Source organism: Anarrhichthys ocellatus, unplaced genomic scaffold (assembly GCF_004355925.1).
Source record: "Anarrhichthys ocellatus isolate YVR2014 unplaced genomic scaffold, GSC_Weel_1.0 scaffold13, whole genome shotgun sequence".
Taxonomy (NCBI): Eukaryota; Metazoa; Chordata; class Actinopteri; order Perciformes; family Anarhichadidae; genus Anarrhichthys; species Anarrhichthys ocellatus.
In genome coordinates, this window is record NW_022280043.1 from 2,513,386 (window position 1) to 2,532,221 (window position 18,836).

The 18,836-nt window shown below is 40.5% G+C and overlaps 3 protein-coding genes across 10 annotated transcripts; 2 read left to right on the top strand and 1 right to left on the bottom strand.

Moving 5' to 3' along the window:
- Positions 1-1,862: 1,862 nt before the first annotated feature.
- On the bottom strand, positions 1,863-6,617 carry trip13 (thyroid hormone receptor interactor 13). Its single transcript, XM_031853378.1, has 14 exons — positions 6,531-6,617; positions 6,279-6,362; positions 5,893-6,052; positions 5,638-5,764; positions 4,743-4,798; positions 4,567-4,657; positions 4,402-4,474; positions 4,251-4,314; positions 4,073-4,159; positions 3,767-3,873; positions 3,423-3,576; positions 2,850-2,962; positions 2,651-2,720; positions 1,863-2,570 (listed from the first exon to the last, which is right to left on the bottom strand). Exons 1-14 carry the CDS (start codon positions 6,533-6,535, stop codon positions 2,475-2,477), a joined length of 1,287 nt encoding a protein of 428 aa, XP_031709238.1. The 5' UTR covers positions 6,536-6,617; the 3' UTR covers positions 1,863-2,474.
- An 87-nt stretch (positions 6,618-6,704) lies between these two features.
- On the top strand, positions 6,705-12,232 carry brd9 (bromodomain containing 9). 8 transcript variants are annotated; one of them, XM_031853479.1, is made up of 17 exons: positions 6,705-6,852; positions 7,503-7,723; positions 7,812-7,940; positions 8,024-8,180; positions 8,286-8,343; positions 9,036-9,180; positions 9,294-9,404; positions 9,577-9,758; positions 9,856-9,988; positions 10,151-10,226; positions 10,303-10,398; positions 10,514-10,646; positions 10,733-10,844; positions 10,959-11,015; positions 11,103-11,208; positions 11,565-11,750; positions 11,949-12,232. In XM_031853479.1, the coding sequence occupies exons 1-17, from the start codon at positions 6,804-6,806 to the stop codon at positions 12,038-12,040; spliced, it is 2,043 nt and encodes a 680-aa protein (XP_031709339.1). In that variant the 5' UTR covers positions 6,705-6,803; the 3' UTR covers positions 12,041-12,232. The 8 variants fall into 8 exon arrangements, with proteins under 8 accessions (XP_031709339.1, XP_031709341.1, XP_031709340.1 ...); XM_031853481.1 differs by having other exon boundaries at positions 11,565-11,735; XM_031853480.1 differs by having other exon boundaries at positions 10,306-10,398.
- A 472-nt stretch (positions 12,233-12,704) lies between these two features.
- On the top strand, positions 12,705-18,656 carry zdhhc11 (zDHHC palmitoyltransferase 11). The gene is made up of 11 exons (XM_031853488.1): positions 12,705-13,024; positions 14,018-14,236; positions 14,711-14,889; positions 15,000-15,101; positions 15,210-15,334; positions 15,448-15,603; positions 15,695-15,807; positions 15,893-15,942; positions 16,027-16,090; positions 16,178-16,250; positions 17,174-18,656. The coding sequence occupies exons 2-11, from the start codon at positions 14,018-14,020 to the stop codon at positions 17,317-17,319; spliced, it is 1,227 nt and encodes a 408-aa protein (XP_031709348.1). The 5' UTR covers positions 12,705-13,024; the 3' UTR covers positions 17,320-18,656.
- The last annotated feature ends 180 nt before the right edge of the window (positions 18,657-18,836 follow it).

Genomic DNA, 18,836 nt, shown 5'->3' on the forward strand with positions numbered 1-18,836 from the left:
GATTTGCATAGCTCATTGATGGCGGCTTCCTTTGATCCTACTAGCCGTGCCTAATTATCACCATTTCTTCATGCAGCCTGGATCCCAGGATTCTGCCTCTTTACAAGCTATCTCTCTCCCTCATCCTCTTTCTTCCACTCCCTCTAGCGTCCCACTCAAACGAATGACATACATACAGGATGCAAAAACATCTCAAACAGAAACAACTGTTTCTGTTTGGATTGGGAACAGACATAGGGGTAGTTGAGGTTGTCTTATACTCACTTGGATACAAGTCCTGGTTTATCATCAAAGGCTGCCATGTCGATGAAGAATTGAGAAGCCCTGACGCAGCGTACGTTTTATGGGCTGTTACGTATGTGCACAAAGGATGTGGATCATTATACTAGTGCAGGGTTTTTTCTAAACGTGCTTCAATCAATCAACTTTAAAATCCTCCAAAATATCATATCTATGTAAATCATAACCTCTTTAAAACTCAATTTGTGATTTTTACGAAGACATGAGTGAAAGTTTCCATGGTTTGGTGTGCAGCTCTGTTCAGTTTCTTCTTAACTTGCCTATAAGCATGTGTGTAAGTTAATTCCCTCACGATGTGAATCACCATTGGCACATGCAGCGATATTCCATTGCTTTCAGCCATACCTGAACAACGGTTGAGAGGATAAACATCAGGCTTGTTTGTTTTGTTTGGAGTTTTCTGACATTTTGAAGCTGCTTGAAACGGTGATAAAACTCTGTAACAATAAGGCTTTTGACTTTTCTTCACGCTGCGTCTTGATTGCTCTTTAACAGCTGCCTGGTTTTGGAGCAACTACAGTCAAAAGAAGAAGGAAAATGCCTCTAGACAGAGCAATTATGGTTTTATTTACCATGCCCCTTCCTACAGCTCTCCCTTTCTCTATCTTGCCTTTTTCTATTTTCTTTGTGATCACTGATGAAAAGCTTGAGCTTCATTGTGTGATTCGTCTCACATAAAAACTTGAATGACATGCCGTATAAAAATAGTGGGCGCCTAACAATTAGGTGTAAAAGATAGAGGCATTAAAGGGATAATTCACACAAACAAAAGTTACGTTTCTTGAATGAAATGAAGGCTTTGAGGGGAAATCCATTCTGGGTTTCTTGTAAAACTCGATACTTAAGGATAAAATGTTGTCCCGGGTCTTGATTACAGTAGAAGTCTTTGGCTTGATCTTAACGGCAGACAGTCAAATCAAGTGTGAATGAAGATGAACTTGTGTGAACTGTTTGTTATCCTTTTACATTCAGGAACAGCCTAGAGAATCAACCTTTGAAGTGGAGTGAAAAAGCTGTTGCTCAACAACAAACAAAGGGCACATTGTCTGAACCCGGCAGCTGACATGCAAAGCAGCGGAGCATTCACAGAATGCAAAACATGTTCATACGAACAATGGAGCCCCTGATCTGTTCGTGTAAACTGTGCATGATACATTTCAGAACTGAATCCTCTTTCAACTCTTTTACTTGTAGGTCAAATTTGTGGCAACCAGTCGTATTTCCTGTACAGAACACCGGGATCAGCTGTTTTTACTACCAGATGTGCAAATGTACATTTTATATCTGTGAAGGTTTATTACTCAATCAAGATATTTAGATAACCAACATGAGACAGGCTCAATGTCCACTGTAATCTGTTTTTTTTTTTCTGGCATTGTGGGCTTTTTCACTTACTGTCTTTATTGTATTTATCACACGTCTCATAAAAGAAACTATATAAAAATCAGTCTTTCCCTGTTTAAGACTGTGCGACAGTATCTGTGCGCCACCTAGTGGTGGCCTAAAGGCTTTGTTAAAATCTCCAAAATGAATCTGCAGCATTTCAACAACACACAAGAGCATAAACGATACTGTTTATTACAATGCTATATCTACAAAGTAAAGTCGTAATGAACACATGCACCCAGAGAGTTTGAAGACGATTTGATGTTAACATAAATATAGAACTGACAAAGATAAAGATCCAAATGAGATATCCTCAATAAAATCCATACACTGAGCTAATTTGTACAGAGGGATTTGAATTAAAGTTCAAATAACTGATGGTGATACAAATGTGAGCTATCCCTTCAACATGAATACCAAAAGAAGCCGGCACTGTTAAGGTTAAAGCTGAACATTACATAAAACTACCACTTTGAAACTAAGAACAGAGTAAACACAGAAAATTCAAGCTTTGGGTTCTCCATCCTAAACCAAACTGCCTGTACTGAAACCGACTTGGTGGTTTAAGGTAGTAGCACCAACAGAATTTACCTGAACAAAGACTTATAATATAAATAGCATTTGTTAAAACAATGTTACTTGCCAATATGACGTTGCTGCCAAATGAAAGGATTAACCTTTATAAAAAAAGATGTAAGGGTTGTAGTTTTCCATACTACAAATGAACAAGGCACGGGATTGAGAGCTCACAAACAATCATGTGTCAGCCTTTGGGCATTGTAATAAGTTCAGACATCATTGACCAGGTTAGCCTTTTCCTCCATCTGTTTATCCACTGCTTGGTCCATCGCCTCCAGAAACCTCTCAAGAGTTACCGTCGGTGTCTGCAGGCGAACAAACTACATTAAAAAAACAATACGAGTCTTTTCCTCCTTCAATCCGTAGAACAAAATCAAATACTTACCTTTACAAACAGTGCGTGGGCTAGAAATGGTAACTTCCTGAGAGCCCGTCCACTCAAACCTTTGCTCTTTCTGGAAATGAAAAGAAAAACGAAACATGAGCCCCTGGCTGTTTCAGCTCTCACTGGCACTCAGTGTTTAGACTACAGCACGGAGACGGTGTGATTTGGGTTCTATTGCATTATGGGAGGCTTTACTCACACGGCAATGTTCCTCAGGTTCAGACTGTGTTCGGACACCTCACTCTTTGCAAAGCCCATCGTCTCCAGCTCAAACATAGTAAACAGCTGCTGCCGGGGGTAGATGATCTGGCACTGCACGTATCGGAGAGATATGGGAAATCTATCAACTCACCATATTAAAATAAAGTTGCTTTTTGAAGCATGTTGATAATAAAGTTAAATATTATAAGCATCTTTTATATACAACCGCCAACCTTTTAATTAGTGGACAACCTGCTCTACCCGCTGAGCCTTGCTCCCCAAGGCCATCATTCCCAAAACAAAGATAATCCCCCAATAAACTAGTAAAACTATCATACCCACTGGCACCTAAGTATTTTGGTTTTTTTAAGATGAATACGTTTGAAATTGTTACAGCAGATGTGTTTCGAAAATAATTGCAAAATATTTTTTTCATTTTTTATGCATCTATTTTTCTATTTGTTTCTAATTATGTCATTTTTGTTATCGATTTCCAATGCATGTCCTGAATATCAATAGAAATGTGATCCCAAAAAAGAAAAGGAAAACGGTTGCTCGATTGTTGGGTCACCTTCATCAGCTCCTCCAGGCAGGAGAGGTAGATGTTGTAGATGCCCTTCTCAGACGGAGGTCCGATGTACTGCTTGATGTCCGCTCTGTCCACAAACGCCAAGTCGATCTTTTCTGTCACATTGGAGGTCGTCAGGATCACCACGTTGGAATGTCTGAAACATGAGACCGAAAGTCAAAAGAAAACAAACTTGTGTAAATAAGACAAAAAAAGAAAATCGGATGGATAGATTTCACAGTGAAAACACTAATTAAGTGATTGTAAGGGGAAGAAACGAAGGCTTCCAGTGTCATATGATATCAGAGAAGCTTTAAAACAGTACATAGACCGATTTGCTTCCTGACCGTTTGATCTGGTCCAGTTGAGTGAGAACGGAGTTGACCACTCGGATGGCGTCAGAGGGCTCGGTTCCCGCCTGGCAGGCACTCCGTGCTGCTGTCAGACTCTCCACCTGCCAAAACACATGTTCACAGAAGGAGCAGTGTTAGTCACAGCAAAGACACTCTTGAACATGAAATGACTTGAACAAAGCTTTCCGTTTTATCTCAAGCAAATCAATGAAGGAATGTCATGAATACATTAATTGTAGGGGCTCAGATAAAACAGATTCCAAGAATCAAGTTCATTTCCCTGAAGCAGATTTTTTTTACCTCATCAATCAGAACAAACACGAGAGCATCTTTGTCGTCTATCAGTTGTTGGATCTTTTGAAACATCTTGGTGACCAGCTTACCGCTCTGTAACAAAGAGGCATGGCGGGAATACTTTCAGCACCATCTGAAACATGCTTCAATCTAACAATGGAGCATAAAAAGAAGCCAGGCGTACCTCTGAGAACCATTTTGAAAACAAACTGTGGCTGTTTATCTCGACAAATTGCCCATACGAATACCTGCAGGGAGAAGAGGTGTCTTTTGAAATGAAAAGAGCAGGTGCACTTTCTGCTAAAGCGGTTTCACAGAAATGAGGATTGACTTACCGACTCGACAGTCTGATTGACAGCTTCTGGGCCAGAGCTTTGCACAGTGACGTCTTCCCTGTGCCCGGGGGGCCTGAATGTAGGCGCACACACAAAGTGATGAATCGGTTGTATTACGCACATCCTCCCTGGGATGACCTCAACTGATAAAAATGAGTTATTTACCGTGAAGTAGCACAACACGGTTCCACGAAATCAGGTTACTGTCGACCTTTTTGTCTGAGAAGAAAATGGTGGTTGTGATGTAATCCAGGAGCTGCAGGAAAATGAAAACAATTGGAAGTTTAGCAGTGATGGGTGATGAAGTTATGCCATAATTTTCTCTAAACTGCTATTTTCACCTGGGTTTTGACTCGACTGTCGTATACCAGACTCTCCCAAATCCCATGGAATTCAGCTGTTAAACAGAGATTAAGTCATTTTAGGGGAATATTCAGCAAAGATTGAATTACAGCAAACCAAAGCTAATAGATAGATGCACATTAACATAATGAAACATAAAATATAAATCACTTATTATTATTACTTTAACTGTGCCTTTACATTGACGCTTGAGCTAGCCTTTATCTCGCTTAAAGCTTTAAATGTTGAAAACGTATCCCATATAAGCTTAAAAGATCGTTATAAAACAATTGCAGTTTTTGTCACAACAGGGAAAGAAGGCTTTGGTCAGGTTGAATTCATGTTGATTAGAATGGACTCCAGTGACATCAGCATATGCCAGATATATAGCGGAGGCAGTCTGTAAGAAATTACAGAAAATAAATGCCAAAATAGGTTGGGGGTCATTTAGAAACATTGTTCTGTTTATGTTATCAGATGTTTTAAACTCTCAAATATCAACTCCAGTATGAGATGTGATAAGAAAATTAAATTAAAAAAACTTTATAAATAGAGAACGTAAAAGAAATAAATAGTAAGAAAGTGTTGAGAGAGCTGCTGCAACAGGCTGCCTACCACTCTGTGCCCACAAGCAGGGCGGGCAACAATTCATATACTTATGTTTCACACACTATTGTTTTTATCAAAGGTGCCTCCATTCAAGCTCTGTTGAAAATATAACAGTTTGTGACATACTGAGGATATGGACAGCATGAATCCAAGCTGACCACAGCCACAACAAACGTTCTACAGCCACCTTTGAAGCCTACAGGGAGTGTAAATCCAGTTCAACTGGAAATAAATCAAACTAAGAAAGCATGAATTTCTCAACGCGGTGTTATTGTGCAGCGTCACCTGCTGGCAGCAACCAATGATTGGCTGCTGAAAGCTCCTCATCCTCCTCCAAGCTGAGCGTGCTGGGTCCATCCTCATTCAGAGTGAAGATGTGAACGGAGACAGAGCAGCTCTTCAAGTCGAGGGGCTGAGTGGGTGAGAAAAACAGTTAATGAAAAAAAGAATAAACAACTGCAAAGCAGGATTACTTCTGAAAAAAAGAAATAATAATATAGACGGTGGAAAACATTCACAAAGCAAACCAAAATAACAGACCTGTGTTACCAGCTCCTCTTGATCAACTATAGACACAGCTTCCACGTGTTTCTGCAGGAAGTCCTCATCAAACTCTACCCATCTGTAGTTCCCAAAAACCATGCTGTGGCGATTCAGCAGACCTAGAACATGCATCCTCACCTCAGACAGTTTAGCTGTGCTAAAATGTGAACAAGAATGGGAGAAAAAGTCTTGCATTTATACAATTTCCCCACATGTGATTACTGATACCATACCAACACCAAATAAGACTTCAGGGATTTCCCAATGTAATTGTTTGGAAAATGTATTCAGTTGTTAAATAGTCGAATAACCCAAAACATGATTTCTCAGCGTCTGTCTTTTCATACACGTATTCAATGTTTTGAACTACTCCGCGAACCCACCTGTGAGATTTAACATGGACCTCCACATGAATGTTTTGTTCCTGGTTTCCCAACTCCATGCTGTCACCGTCCATCCCTGTAAAACTGTGGACAAACCGGAAACATTCAGAACTTTAAAAGCATTTATATTTCGTTAAGCTAAGTGTAAGTTGGCGATGTTGTAGCTAGCTACGCAGCTGGCTAACGTAAACAGCCTTCAAATAGTGAAGGTAAACACTTCGCTACGTCGACAAAACGGAAACCATAACTTACACCATTTACGTTATCAATCTGAGGACTTGCATCAACACAATTTATGCTACTCGAGAAACTATCGACAGTTCGCTGTACTGTCAGAAAGCCGACAGTCACTCAAAATCAGCGCGCTGATTTCTTCCACCGGAAATACGTCATTTGTTTTGGGTTATCACTTCCGCCTGTCGCGAGCTTTCTTGTTGCAAAGGTTTGTTAGGTCTGGACCGACGCTAGCGACCATTAGCAACGTAACTGGAGTAAACAAGATTATTCTTCTATAAACACGGAGAGATGGGGAAAAAACACAAGAAACATAAACCGGAGTGGAGAACAGTTGATGGTACATAAATGTATATTTTACTGTCAGTTATCGCACCGCTTTTGTTCCAGCTAGTTAGCTTTATGTTAGCTAGCTTAGCTGGCTAGCTCAACTGGATAAGACAGCAGATTTGCTTTGTTGTTGTTGTTGTTGTTGTTGTTGTTGTTTGTGTGAAGGTCTTCTCTACCACCACGATGCACATGCCACATCTATCTGGTTAAATGTCCTGCTGAGATCCCGAGTTAATCAGTTCTTTGTAATCAATATATTATATAACTTACCATTTATATATATATATATATTTTTGCTGTGCCAGTAATTAATAACTTAGATAAGACAGCAAGTTACATAAGATATGAAATTATATTTATTTTTTAAATATATTTACTTTGGTCTTTAATTATTATGGAATTACTTCCAGCAACACAATGCAGATAAATGCAATACAACCCAGTCACACAATACACAGAAGGGTTTTTCTTCAGATAGAAAAGCTACAAGTTAATATAACATTAGCTACTCTTTTACAATACACAACCTATTTGGCAAGTAATAGCAGACTTGACTTACAGTATTCCTACCATACTAATGGCAACATCATTCTACATGCTCACCTACTCCTCCCACACATTTCATCTTTTCTATCTCTTCTATCCCCTGTTTGGTTGTAGACAATGAGGACAAGACTCTCGAGAAGCCCCTGAAGCTCGTGCTCAAAGTTGGAGGAAGTGAGGTGACCGAGCTCTCGGGTTCGGGCCACGACTCCAGTTACTACGATGACAGATCAGACCACGAGCGAGAACGCCACAAAGACAAGAAGAAGAAGAAGAAGAAAAAGTCTGAAAAGGATAAAGACAAATATGTGGATGATGAGGAGAGAAGACGGCGTAAGGTTAGTTTACAAAAGAACCGTTTAACTTATGAATCTGTGTTTCGTGCCACTATAAGTTAAAACAAATGATTTTAATCTCATCCTATAGGAGGAAAAGAGGAAGAAGAGAGAGCGAGAGCAGAATGAATCAGAGGCAGCAGCTTCTACTGCTGCCAGCGCCGGTGTACCTGTTGAGCCTTTCACTTTGCCAAAAAGTATAATAAGTATTGGATTGGAGGTGAGTAAAGTTAACTTAAGCCTGAGAATATGATCAATGTTAATCTTAATGTTGTTGCTGACATCATGACCATATCTCATCAGCCGGAAGAGAAGAAAAAGAAGAAAGAGAGAGAGAGAGAAAGAGAGAGAGAGTTTGAGCTGGAGCCGGAGCCTGAAGTGGATGAGTTTCACCACAGTGTGAAGTTTGATTTAGACCAACAAGGAGACAGGCCGGTCCGAGCATGCAGGACACAACAAGGTAAGAATGGCTGTCTATGAGGACAAGATAACATTTTTCATTTGTAAATGTGTTAATAAATATCTGTATTTAATTTTTTTTTTTTTAACGTTTGCCCAAATGCAGAAAGTGAATCCACTCCTCGTCAACAACTGCTGGAGCACTTTCTGAGGCAGTTGCAGAGGTGAGGAACACTGATTCAGTCTAATGTCTGCATCCACCGGTGATGCAGACCTTCTTATGCTCCTTAAGACACCGCCCCACACAAGTAGACAAGAAATATCATACATTAATTAGCATATTCCCGTGAGATTTACTAAAAAATATAAAATCTTTCCATTTTTTTCGACACACTCAAGCGTTTCCTTTTTACATGACTCTCAGTTCAAAGTTTCACTTTTGCATACAGCACGGTCAAATTGACGAACATTAAATAACCTGAGCACACACATTGTCCTCGGGGCACAAACACATTTGGTTTTCATGGCAGTCCTCTAGTCTAGAACAATAGCATTTGTTGTTTTTTCCATGCAGCACCCACATATAAAATGTTGTAGGGTGCAATAAACATTGCTGCCTTTATGGGCTGTAGGCATTCAGTCTTTAGTCTATTTGAGCATTTATTATTGTGAGTGGAGGGGGGGGGTCCTGTTGCTATCAACACTTGTAAAACATCACGCTAAATGTAAATCAGGCCACATTATGATGTGGACCGGTTCATCAAATCACAGCACAAGCAAGATCCATTCATATTGATCGTGTTGACCCGACAGATAACGCGCGCTGACATGATCAGAACACTCAACAAGACAACTCTCAACTAATCTTAAGGTCGGTGCTGTATTGAATAACATCATGATTGTCTTGTCTGTACAGGAAAGACCCCCATGGATTCTTCTCCTTTCCGGTAACAGATGCGATTGCCCCTGGTTACTCAATGATCATCAAACATCCCATGGACTTCAGCACCATGAAAGACAAGATTATGAACAATGACTATAACACGGTTACAGAATTCAAGGTGAGGATACTTTTCAACACAAAGGGAGAGTTTGTGTGTATTATAAAGGGTTAGAAAGTGTGTGCAGACCAAGTTTACCTTCATACCTGTTTGAACACTGTTTTTGCCTTCAGGCGGACTTTAAACTGATGTGTGACAATGCCATGGTGTACAACCGACCAGAGACTGTCTATTACAAGGCTGCCAAGAAACTGCTACATACAGGATTTAAGATGATGAGCAAGGTAAAGCGGGAGAGAGGGTTTTAGGGTGAATTTCTCCATGAAAACATTACCGCCATCATCAAGAACGTCCCGCTGTCCCTTTCTATTTTCTTCATCATACCCTTATATCCATACATTTCCAATTAAGTAGTCGCAATTAAGTGGCCACTTGTTTCCTCCGCCTTGTGCTCAGGAGCGGCTGTTGGCTTTGAAACGCAGCATGTCTTTCATGCAGGAAATGGATTTCACCCAGCAGGCAGCCATTTTGGGAGATGAAGACCTTGCAGCTGATTTACCTCCTCCAGAGATCATCCCCAGCCCAGTGGAATCAGCTAAAAAGTCCAAGAAACAGCCAGTTAAAGAGGAAGTCATCAGGTATTCTTTCTTTGTAATATCTGGAATAAATGTGGCTTTTTGTGTATGTAGTATCAGTGTAATGATCTGGTAACATTGTCTCTTGTGTGGTCTTCAGTTACCTGTTTGAACCAGAAGGAAATGCTTGCAGCTTGACTGACAGTACAGCAGAGGAGCACGTCCTGGCACTGGTTGAGCATTCTGCAGATGAAGCTCGAGATCGGATCAACAGATACATGCCCAACTCCAAGGTTTTCCTCTTCAACTTATTGTGTAAACATTGCCGCTCATACACACTGTTTCTACAAGCTATAGCTATATTTTAAGTGTTAGTAAGGCTTCCACGCTTCCAGGAGATTCTTCTTCAGTGCAGTTAGTAGTGACAATATATTTTCTCTCGTGTGTGTTTTCAGATGGGCTACTTGCGTAAAGAGCAAGACAGTTCTCTTCTATACACTGTTGTCAATCAGCAGGAACCTGATGCAGAAGGTTTGTTGTCATAGTTTTTTTTAAACATCTTTCAAATATTCACTACATTAGTGTAATTATTCTGAATGTATTGCAGAAGATGAGACTCATAAAGTGGACCTAAGTTCTCTGTCAAACAAGCTTCTACCTGGATTAACCACCTTGGGTTTCAAAGATGACAGGAGACACAAAGGTATGCAGTAACGTGACCTGTTGTTGATTGAATTCATATAAATAACAATGACTAAAGTTTGCCACAAAGTCTATGACTTCAGATGGCTAATGCTTTTTCTTCTTGCTCTGTGTAGTGACGTTTCTGAGTAGTGCCTACAACGTTCAGACCCTTCAGAAGAACTCCATCTTTCCAGACCTGCTACCCGATGAGGTGGACACGCTCTATTCAGCCTATGGCGATGACACGGGGGTACAATGTGCTCTCAGGTAGGGGGGACTTCTCTGTCATCGGTTAAACTCTGATCTGAAATGATCTAGTGAAAATAATGTGTCCCCCTGTTTTCACCCCGAAGCATACAGGAGTTTGTCAAGGGCTGCGGAGATGTCACGAAGTGTTGGGTCGACAAGCTTCTGGACAAGATGACCGCGGACGATCACACTAAAGCTGTCAGTCAAATCCGACAGGTATCTGACTTCTACCTAATACGCAGTATTACACACACATTACTTCCATCATTTTCTCAGTCTCCAGACTGGTCTCCCGCCTGTTATCTATGTGATGCTTCATTTATGTTTCAGAAAAGAAACATCACGCTCAAACCTGATGAAAGCAAATCCAACATCTGTGACATGCAGGTATGCTGTAGTTTTTTGAAAACAGTGATGCTACGTTTAAGTAGTTGGCCCGGCTGTCTGATTGAAGCTGTGTGTGTGTTTGTTTAGATGGTAGATGGCACCGGCCTGGGAGAGAGTGGCTCAGTCCTGGACTTCATGTCAATGAAGAACTATCCTGATATGTCTCTGGAGTTATCCATGCTCAACTCATTAGGTGATTATCCCCATCAACACTCGGAGTGGCTGCATGTACATGTACACTTAAAGTCTTTCATAACATAATCATAGTAGAAATAGGATTATGGCGGACTTGCATTAATGGGATAAGGCCCTTTGTCGCATTAAGCGTATGTCATGTGTGGAGTCGCAGTATTAGTGGGCATTATAGCCACGTAATCACCAATCCTATTAAAATTCTTAGGGCAAGTTTTTACTACATTTTGAAACACAGCAGTCAAAGTACTTGAAGGATACATAACATAAATATTGGGTAGGATGCTCCACTCGGAGGTAGTTGCATTTATTTGTTCACTTGCTGTCCTACAATGATCTTCCCTCTTTCTTTTTCAGGTAAAACTGTGAAAAAAGAGCCGGGCAACGAGGAGGGCCAGCAGCAGTTTGACGATGCCGACAAACTCCTACAGGAGTTCCAGGAGGCTCAAGTGGACAGAGTCGGCTCCAGGCCCTCGTCCAACCTGTCCTCCCTCTCTAACGCCTCAGAGAGGGATCAGCACCACTTAGGTATCTGCAATAGGAGTAAGACTAAAAAAAAACTAGGTGGACTGCTAATGCTTCTTAGCTATAATTTAAACATATTGTCATTTGCATGCTAACGCGTCATAATACCGTGTTGCTAGATATCAACTAAACCTCCACTTTTCTGCAAAATTGTCATTGCTAGTAGTAGTAACACCAGTGCAACAACGTAAGAGCCATGTCTTCTTTATTTCACAGGGAGCCCACCACACTTGGACCAGTCTGAAATGGTTCATGATCCCTACGAGTTCCTGCAGTCTCCGGAGCCAGAGAGCGCAGCCAACAGCTGACCACACACACACACTGCCATGTTGTTGTCTCGGTGTTAACAGCACCGGGTACTCGCTCTCGGACTGTTTAAGCACTGTGGAGACGGCAGGAGCCTCTGACCTGTTTTAAAGACTGAATATGATTGCACCGAGTGTTTGTAGCGTAATTGTATGGTTTTGTATGAGTGCAACAAATAAATGCTTGCACCTGTATAAATGTGTGTGTGGTTCAATGAGCATATGAAAAACTATTATATATGTATATTATGTAAACAAAGGACCTGTCAACCAGTAATAGTCATCCAAACTTAGTGCATTAAAAAGCATGTTTTAAGATCGTCCAGCTGCGGTAAAGATGCACTGCTGAGTCCTCAGATTTGTGCAGCAGTAAACTCACATGATTGGGTTTCATTGAGCAACGTTTGCTATTGTTTCAGTACGAGAGAAACAAGAGGGAAGTGAAAAGAAAGCAACATGCATGCAGTGTACATTGACACTCATGAGACATTTGAGATGAAATTCCGCTGTGAAAGAATTGGGCTTTATTTTTGAAAGCAGAAGTGTCGTGTTTTTGTTGTTTGCAGTTCGCTATTGTTCTCATGGAAATTCTCCAGATTGAGTTTGATCTGCACGCTAGATGCGCAGACACTCGGTGACAGAGTCAGTGGAGGGCCACAGTCAAAACAAAAAAAAGCTCGGTATCTTGAGCAGAGCTGTAGTGCACATGCGCAGTAGGGCCGTTTCCATAGCGCCGCTCCGACCTGCTGAGTTGATTCTTCAACTTCTGATTCACGTCCTTCGGTGACAAATCAAAGGACGTCGGAGCATTTTAATCGTCTTTACGGGTGTTTTTTAAGCGCTTTTGTCCGCGCGATGTGTTTTGCATATTCCAGCACGTGCTCTACTGATAAACTAATCATTTGGTATCAAGCGATGGTTCTCCGTCTGTAATTGAACAGGAGCATATTGTTTTAAGCTGATGGTCGCTTTCTTTCAACGGCAAAAGTAAGTAATTCTACATTGCTTAAAACTCCTTATAGACTGTGCTATTGTGATATGAAACCCGTACAGGTTATTGTTGGCATGAATATTTAGATTTTCAAGCCGTAAAAAAGATTTGACGCAAAATGCAGAGTGAGCTCAAGCACACCACCTTTAACTCAACATCAACGTTAGTTACTTCATAAAACAAACATCCGGAACTTTATTAGCTAACATAAATTGCACTAATTAGTCTTATTCAGTAATAAAATTAAAACATTAATTGCTAAAAAGTCCACAAATTATAGTTTATTTCCAGGTTTTGTGGATGAATTGGTGAACTTTGATCATAGTGTTGTGTCAGGCATAAGGCCAGGAGCAAAACATGTGAGTACAAGACCTTTTACAAAGAAAGAAAGAAAGGGATGTAACACTTTGTGTGACTCTTTTACTCTGGATCAGCTGTTTTCTTTAGGCTATGTGACAATATCCTCCTTGGTGTACATGTGTGTATATATATATATTTATGCACTGATGCCTTTGCCATTTGTAAAGATGGATAAGGCACGGCCTCTGCCAGTTTATTAAGTAAAGTTATCTCAAACTAATGCAATACAACAGTTTGGTATTTAGTCCAACTGTACCTTCATGAAGTTTATGATGTTAAGTTTTTGTTGCAACAGTTTGTTGGTTAAACTTTATGTTCATGTACTTTTGTTGACTAATATTCTTGATATGTTGTCCACCTCATATATACCAATGAGGTTAAACTATGACTGTTGACATATTTGCCAGTGTGTTAGGCATACCTAGCTAAATGCAGTCTGAGTGTAGGTCCATAATGGCTGAACAGTCACTGTATCATTATGCTCAACTCATTTTCCTAACTCATTTCCCTAGCAAATACAGCCACGCTCTGCTGGAGCTAGACTTGCATGTAGTACGTGTAATGTGTGGATGGCTGTGTGAAGGCGCCGGGAAGAAGCTCCTTCTCATCTGACTGTGTTTATTCTCTAGATGAACTGCTTCAGCCAAAAGCTGAGACGCACATCTCCCGTGCGTGGCAGCAGTAGAAACGAGCTGGTCCCCTCGAAGCCTCCCAGGATGAACGGATGGTCATGGCCCCCTCAGGCTTTCCAAGTGGTTGGCTGGCTGGTGTTTGGCTACCTCACCATAGTCAGCTTTGGCATCTATATCCCTCTTCTGCCTCTGCCGTGGAACCATGTGCTCTATGCTGTATCCTTAACACGTAGCTGAAATGTTGTTGTTGTAGTAGTAGCTGGCTGTTAAGTGTGCATCAATGGGTATTTAACATTAGTAGTCTCTGCTACGGTTTTTGTTTGGACTGCAGGACAAGACAAGGATGGTGTTGTGTGGCCTGTCTGTATGGGCTGCAGTCACACCAGACGTGACTCTGTCTCTGTTACTGTGGTCTCTATTAAGCCCAAAAGACACAATCAGTGTGTTTTTGTCACATGTTGAATGCTGCATGATGTCAACACTGGTTTGTTTAACTGAGGCTTCACTCAGCCATAGGAACAGTTGATTTCTTCAGAACGGACTTCATTTCTCACACAAAAGATCCACTTGTATGCAACAGTTTGCAGTTTCTTTTACACTTGGGCCAATTACTATTCTGCACTGTATTGTCACATATTGCAGTATTCTTCTAATGTTATTGCTGTTTTCCTTGACTCTTGTTGTGTGCAGCTGACTGGCATAGCATTTATCGTACACTTTTTGGCCCATATTGCTGCTGCGACAATAGACCCGGCGGATGTCAATGTGAGGGCCAAGCGGAGCTATTCCAGTCCAATGGCGCTTTTTGACAGGACTAAGCAACCGCATGTCATCCAGGACCTACACTGTTATCTATGTGATGTCAAGGTGTACGTATTCTCTAATGGGATTTAGCTTTCTCTAAATTAGAAGCAATATAGTTTGGCAATCGTGCAAAAGTTGTGTATTATGACGTTTAACATAATCAATCTTCACGTAGTGGGCCCAAAGCAAAACACTGTGGCGTTTGCAACAAGTGCGTGGAGGACTTTGATCACCATTGCAAATGGCTGAACACCTGTGTGGGTGGCAGAAACTACCGGTAAGAGAAGGTTGTGGATGGACTTTGTGTATCTGACCTCATGTCTGATGTTTAAATGAAAGGTGGAATGCTTTATGAACTAACATCAGCGTTTGTGTGTGCCTACAGGTGCTTCTTTGTGGCACTGTCCTCTGCTATGCTCGGCGTCTTCCTGCTCGTTATTGTGATTTTCTTCATATTTATTCAGCATTACCTGGATCCAAACAGCCTGCGGACCGCCCCACAGTATGACAGTGAGTCACCATAATATTGAGCTTTTTTAAAAACAGCTTTGATCACATTTTTTGTAATTGCATAATCAAAAGCTGTTTGAGTGTTATTCTTCTTTTTGTCCTTCTTTCTGTAGGTATGCTGGGGAATGGTACCTGGCTGGTGTTTTTACCCTTAGCACCCATAAAGACTAGTTCGGCTGGTCTCCTTATATTAGCGTTCACAACAGCCATGCTGAGCATCGCCTGCATGCTGCTACTCGGTCATCTGCTGGGCTTCCACTTCTTCCTCTGTGAGTCACAATCTTCAAGACACACATTATATAGGGCTCTTTTCACCTCATCCAGTCATTATTCCTCACTATTCTCCTCTCGGCTTTACAGTTTATAAAGGCATAAGCACATACGATTATGTGAAGAGGCAGCGCCAAAAAGAAGCCAGAAACATCGAAGCAGGAAATCCACAAGATGCGAAAATCAATAGCAAGGCCCCACAGGTGAGACCTGTCCTTTGCTTCTCACGGACAGTAGTTTGTTCATTGTGCCATGTGTGTAAAAATGTTTCCTTTTTTCTTTTTAAAGATTGAAGAGAGCTCAATCGACTGTGAGCCAGCATTATCACATAGTTCAGGGTAAACATCCTTAAAGTTCTTATTATACTATTTGTAAAGCTAGTTTTGTTCAGAAAAAATAATGCCATTCTGGTTTTCCTGCAGTACCTGCAACTTTGACGATAAAGGCCCGCTCACAAGCCAACTTTCAGAGTCTATATGCACTGAGGTAAGCATGTCTACTTATATCTCACTTTAATTATTTTACATGCATCGAATGGGTAATGCTACATTAATATTCTGTTTTGTTTTCTAGGTGGAGAACTTTAGGAAATCAGCAGATAAAGAGAATAGCTATGGCACAGAAAATCCCACAAAGACCACAGCAAGTAAGTATTTGACTTCAGCTATTAACACTATAGAGTGCTGCAGGAATGAGTGCATTTTTGCCCTTCTGGTCCCCTTGTCTATAAAGTCATTGTTCTTTTGAATGGGTTTTTGGTTAGATGCCTGAAATAATGTCTGTGATTAACACAAGCTTGAGAGATTCATGTTCTTTGATATAAAATATGTCAGTAGATACCCCTCTCGTGAATTTTTGAGAAAAAGGTGGTTGCTAAGAAGTGGCTAAATGAGACTACTAAATATCATCACACTGAGCAGTCGGCCTTCACAGCCTCGTTGTGTATACTCGCGCTCATGCGACCGTGGTGTGGTCCGTTTATAACCCAATGTTAGGACTAAGTCTGGGACTATAGATGAAAAATAGCCTCTTGGCTACAACACTGTTTTATAAATGTGCACTGTCCCTAACCAAATAAACCAATAAATAAATGTTAGCTTGTTATTTCTGCCGATAGCATTCACTCTTCAAAAACCATAACAGTGGTGTTAATTTGTGAAAATGATCTTGCTCAACAAAACATGTAGATTACAAACTTGTGTTTGCCACAGAGCTGCAATATTCCAAAATCCAATAGAAAACTCCCATTGGCTTTTTGTCAGGGGAACCAGTGCAATGCTAACATCTGTAGTTGGCCTACAGGAATACAATATCCCTGCAGCACTCGTGTTATTGTTCTGACCTCATTTATAAAGTTCTAGGAGGAAATAAATACACCACCACAAACTACAGGTAGGAAAAGTTTCATATTATATATATATATAAGAGGGTTATTTGACTGCATTGTAGTGTAAATTAAATGGAAATATAGTATGCATGCAAATTCATTGCACACAGATAATGTTTTCTGTCACATTTATTGCAGTTTGTAATTAATACTTGTCTCCTTTTGTTTCCTGTGTCTGTAAGGGGAATTGTCTGTGAGCGACAACAAAAGCTGGAGGCCCGACACTAAAGAGGCTCAGAGTGCGAGTGAGAAGTCTGTTCATCGTGTTCCTGGAATGCAGGACCCTCTGGGAAGCTCAGTTATGACTCCACATGATACTTGGCAGTAACAAATGTGGTGCATCAGGATATGCTGCTCTGAGAAATTAGGAATTTATTAAGGACAGAGGACGCATTGGACTTGAAACCACAGTTTGAACATGGAACAGTTATTTCATCCAGAGGACATTTTGTATGCAGTCTGAATAGCTGTGGACCCGTCATGTTTTTAAAAAAGCCGACACTGTTTTTTTATAACGGTTGAATTATTTAAAGCATTGTTTTATCTCACTTATGTGTATAGAGAGTCAAAGTCCAGCCCCACTTTCATGTTAGCCTTTGTTCCACTAGCCTGATTCAGATAGCTGGATGTACCAATCTTCCTGAAAGGCTGGAACATGATACTGGATGTTACAATTCGTATTGTGAGCCAAATGGGTATCAAATAATGTAGATAGTAACTTTTAGCATCTTGTCATTTTATCCGATGGCCAAAGAGAGAGCCTTATATAGCCAAATATATTGTCATTTGTGAGCCACCATATTGTTTTATAAATGTACGTATCTATTTTATTCAAGAATTTGAAGAAGGGACAGTAGCAGGTAAATCAAATGTTGTCTAATAGTGTTGTAGTTTTTGTCCATTTGTAAGCTGTCACATATTGTTACCACTAGAGGGCTGTGTTACAACCTGCACTTGATGTTCAGGGGAACACAAGGAGTAACCTTTGAGGAAAGCAAAAGATGGGGCCGACACAGAAAGTAAAAGGCTACATACTTTATTAACAAATGAAGAGAGCAACAAACAGAAGTAAAAAAGCTGTCGGGTCTCAAAGAGCAAAACAACAAACAAAAGAAAGCAAACTAGCTAGAAAACAAAAACTCAATGATTCTACTGAAAACAAAACGACTACTAAACTCCCATACTACCCATTAACCAGGAAAAAAACTAGTGCCAAAGAAATGGCAGAGAACCCCTACAAGGCTTCTTTAAACAAAGTCACCAAAACTTTTAAAAACAAAGTATCAGGATTTTAGCAGAGCTGTGTCAAGATGCAATCAGTTAAACTCCAAAAGGGGACAAGACCTCTGACTCTGGGATTAGATATGCAGATTCACTGATTGTTGAACAAGATGCAGGTGTGAACAGGCACTGAGAAAGGGGCTCGGCAGACCTGAAACACAAAGAGAGAGCTCTCTCCCAACAAGAGCCCAGAAAAGAATCTGTGGACACAACAGGCTGGTTTTTAAAATGATAGGGTTTGAGTTTGAGTGGAAATGAAAGCATTTTGTTTTAATCTATATCGTTTCAGAGTGGGCTGCCTGTGATGTGACCGATATAGGAGAGAATATTGTTTAATATAATTTATTATATGGCTTTAATAAAATATTGCTCTTCAAATTGTGAGAGTCGTATACATCATGTCTTTACTTGTTATTTTTATGTGATAGAAAAGTGAGCATGTGTAATTCATGAATGTTGTACTTTTTTGTTTCTCATTCATTTTATTTAAGTATGATTTTGCTGGTTTTGCAACAAAAGGGAACATAATACACTCTTTCCAAATTCATTTTATAGTCATTTACA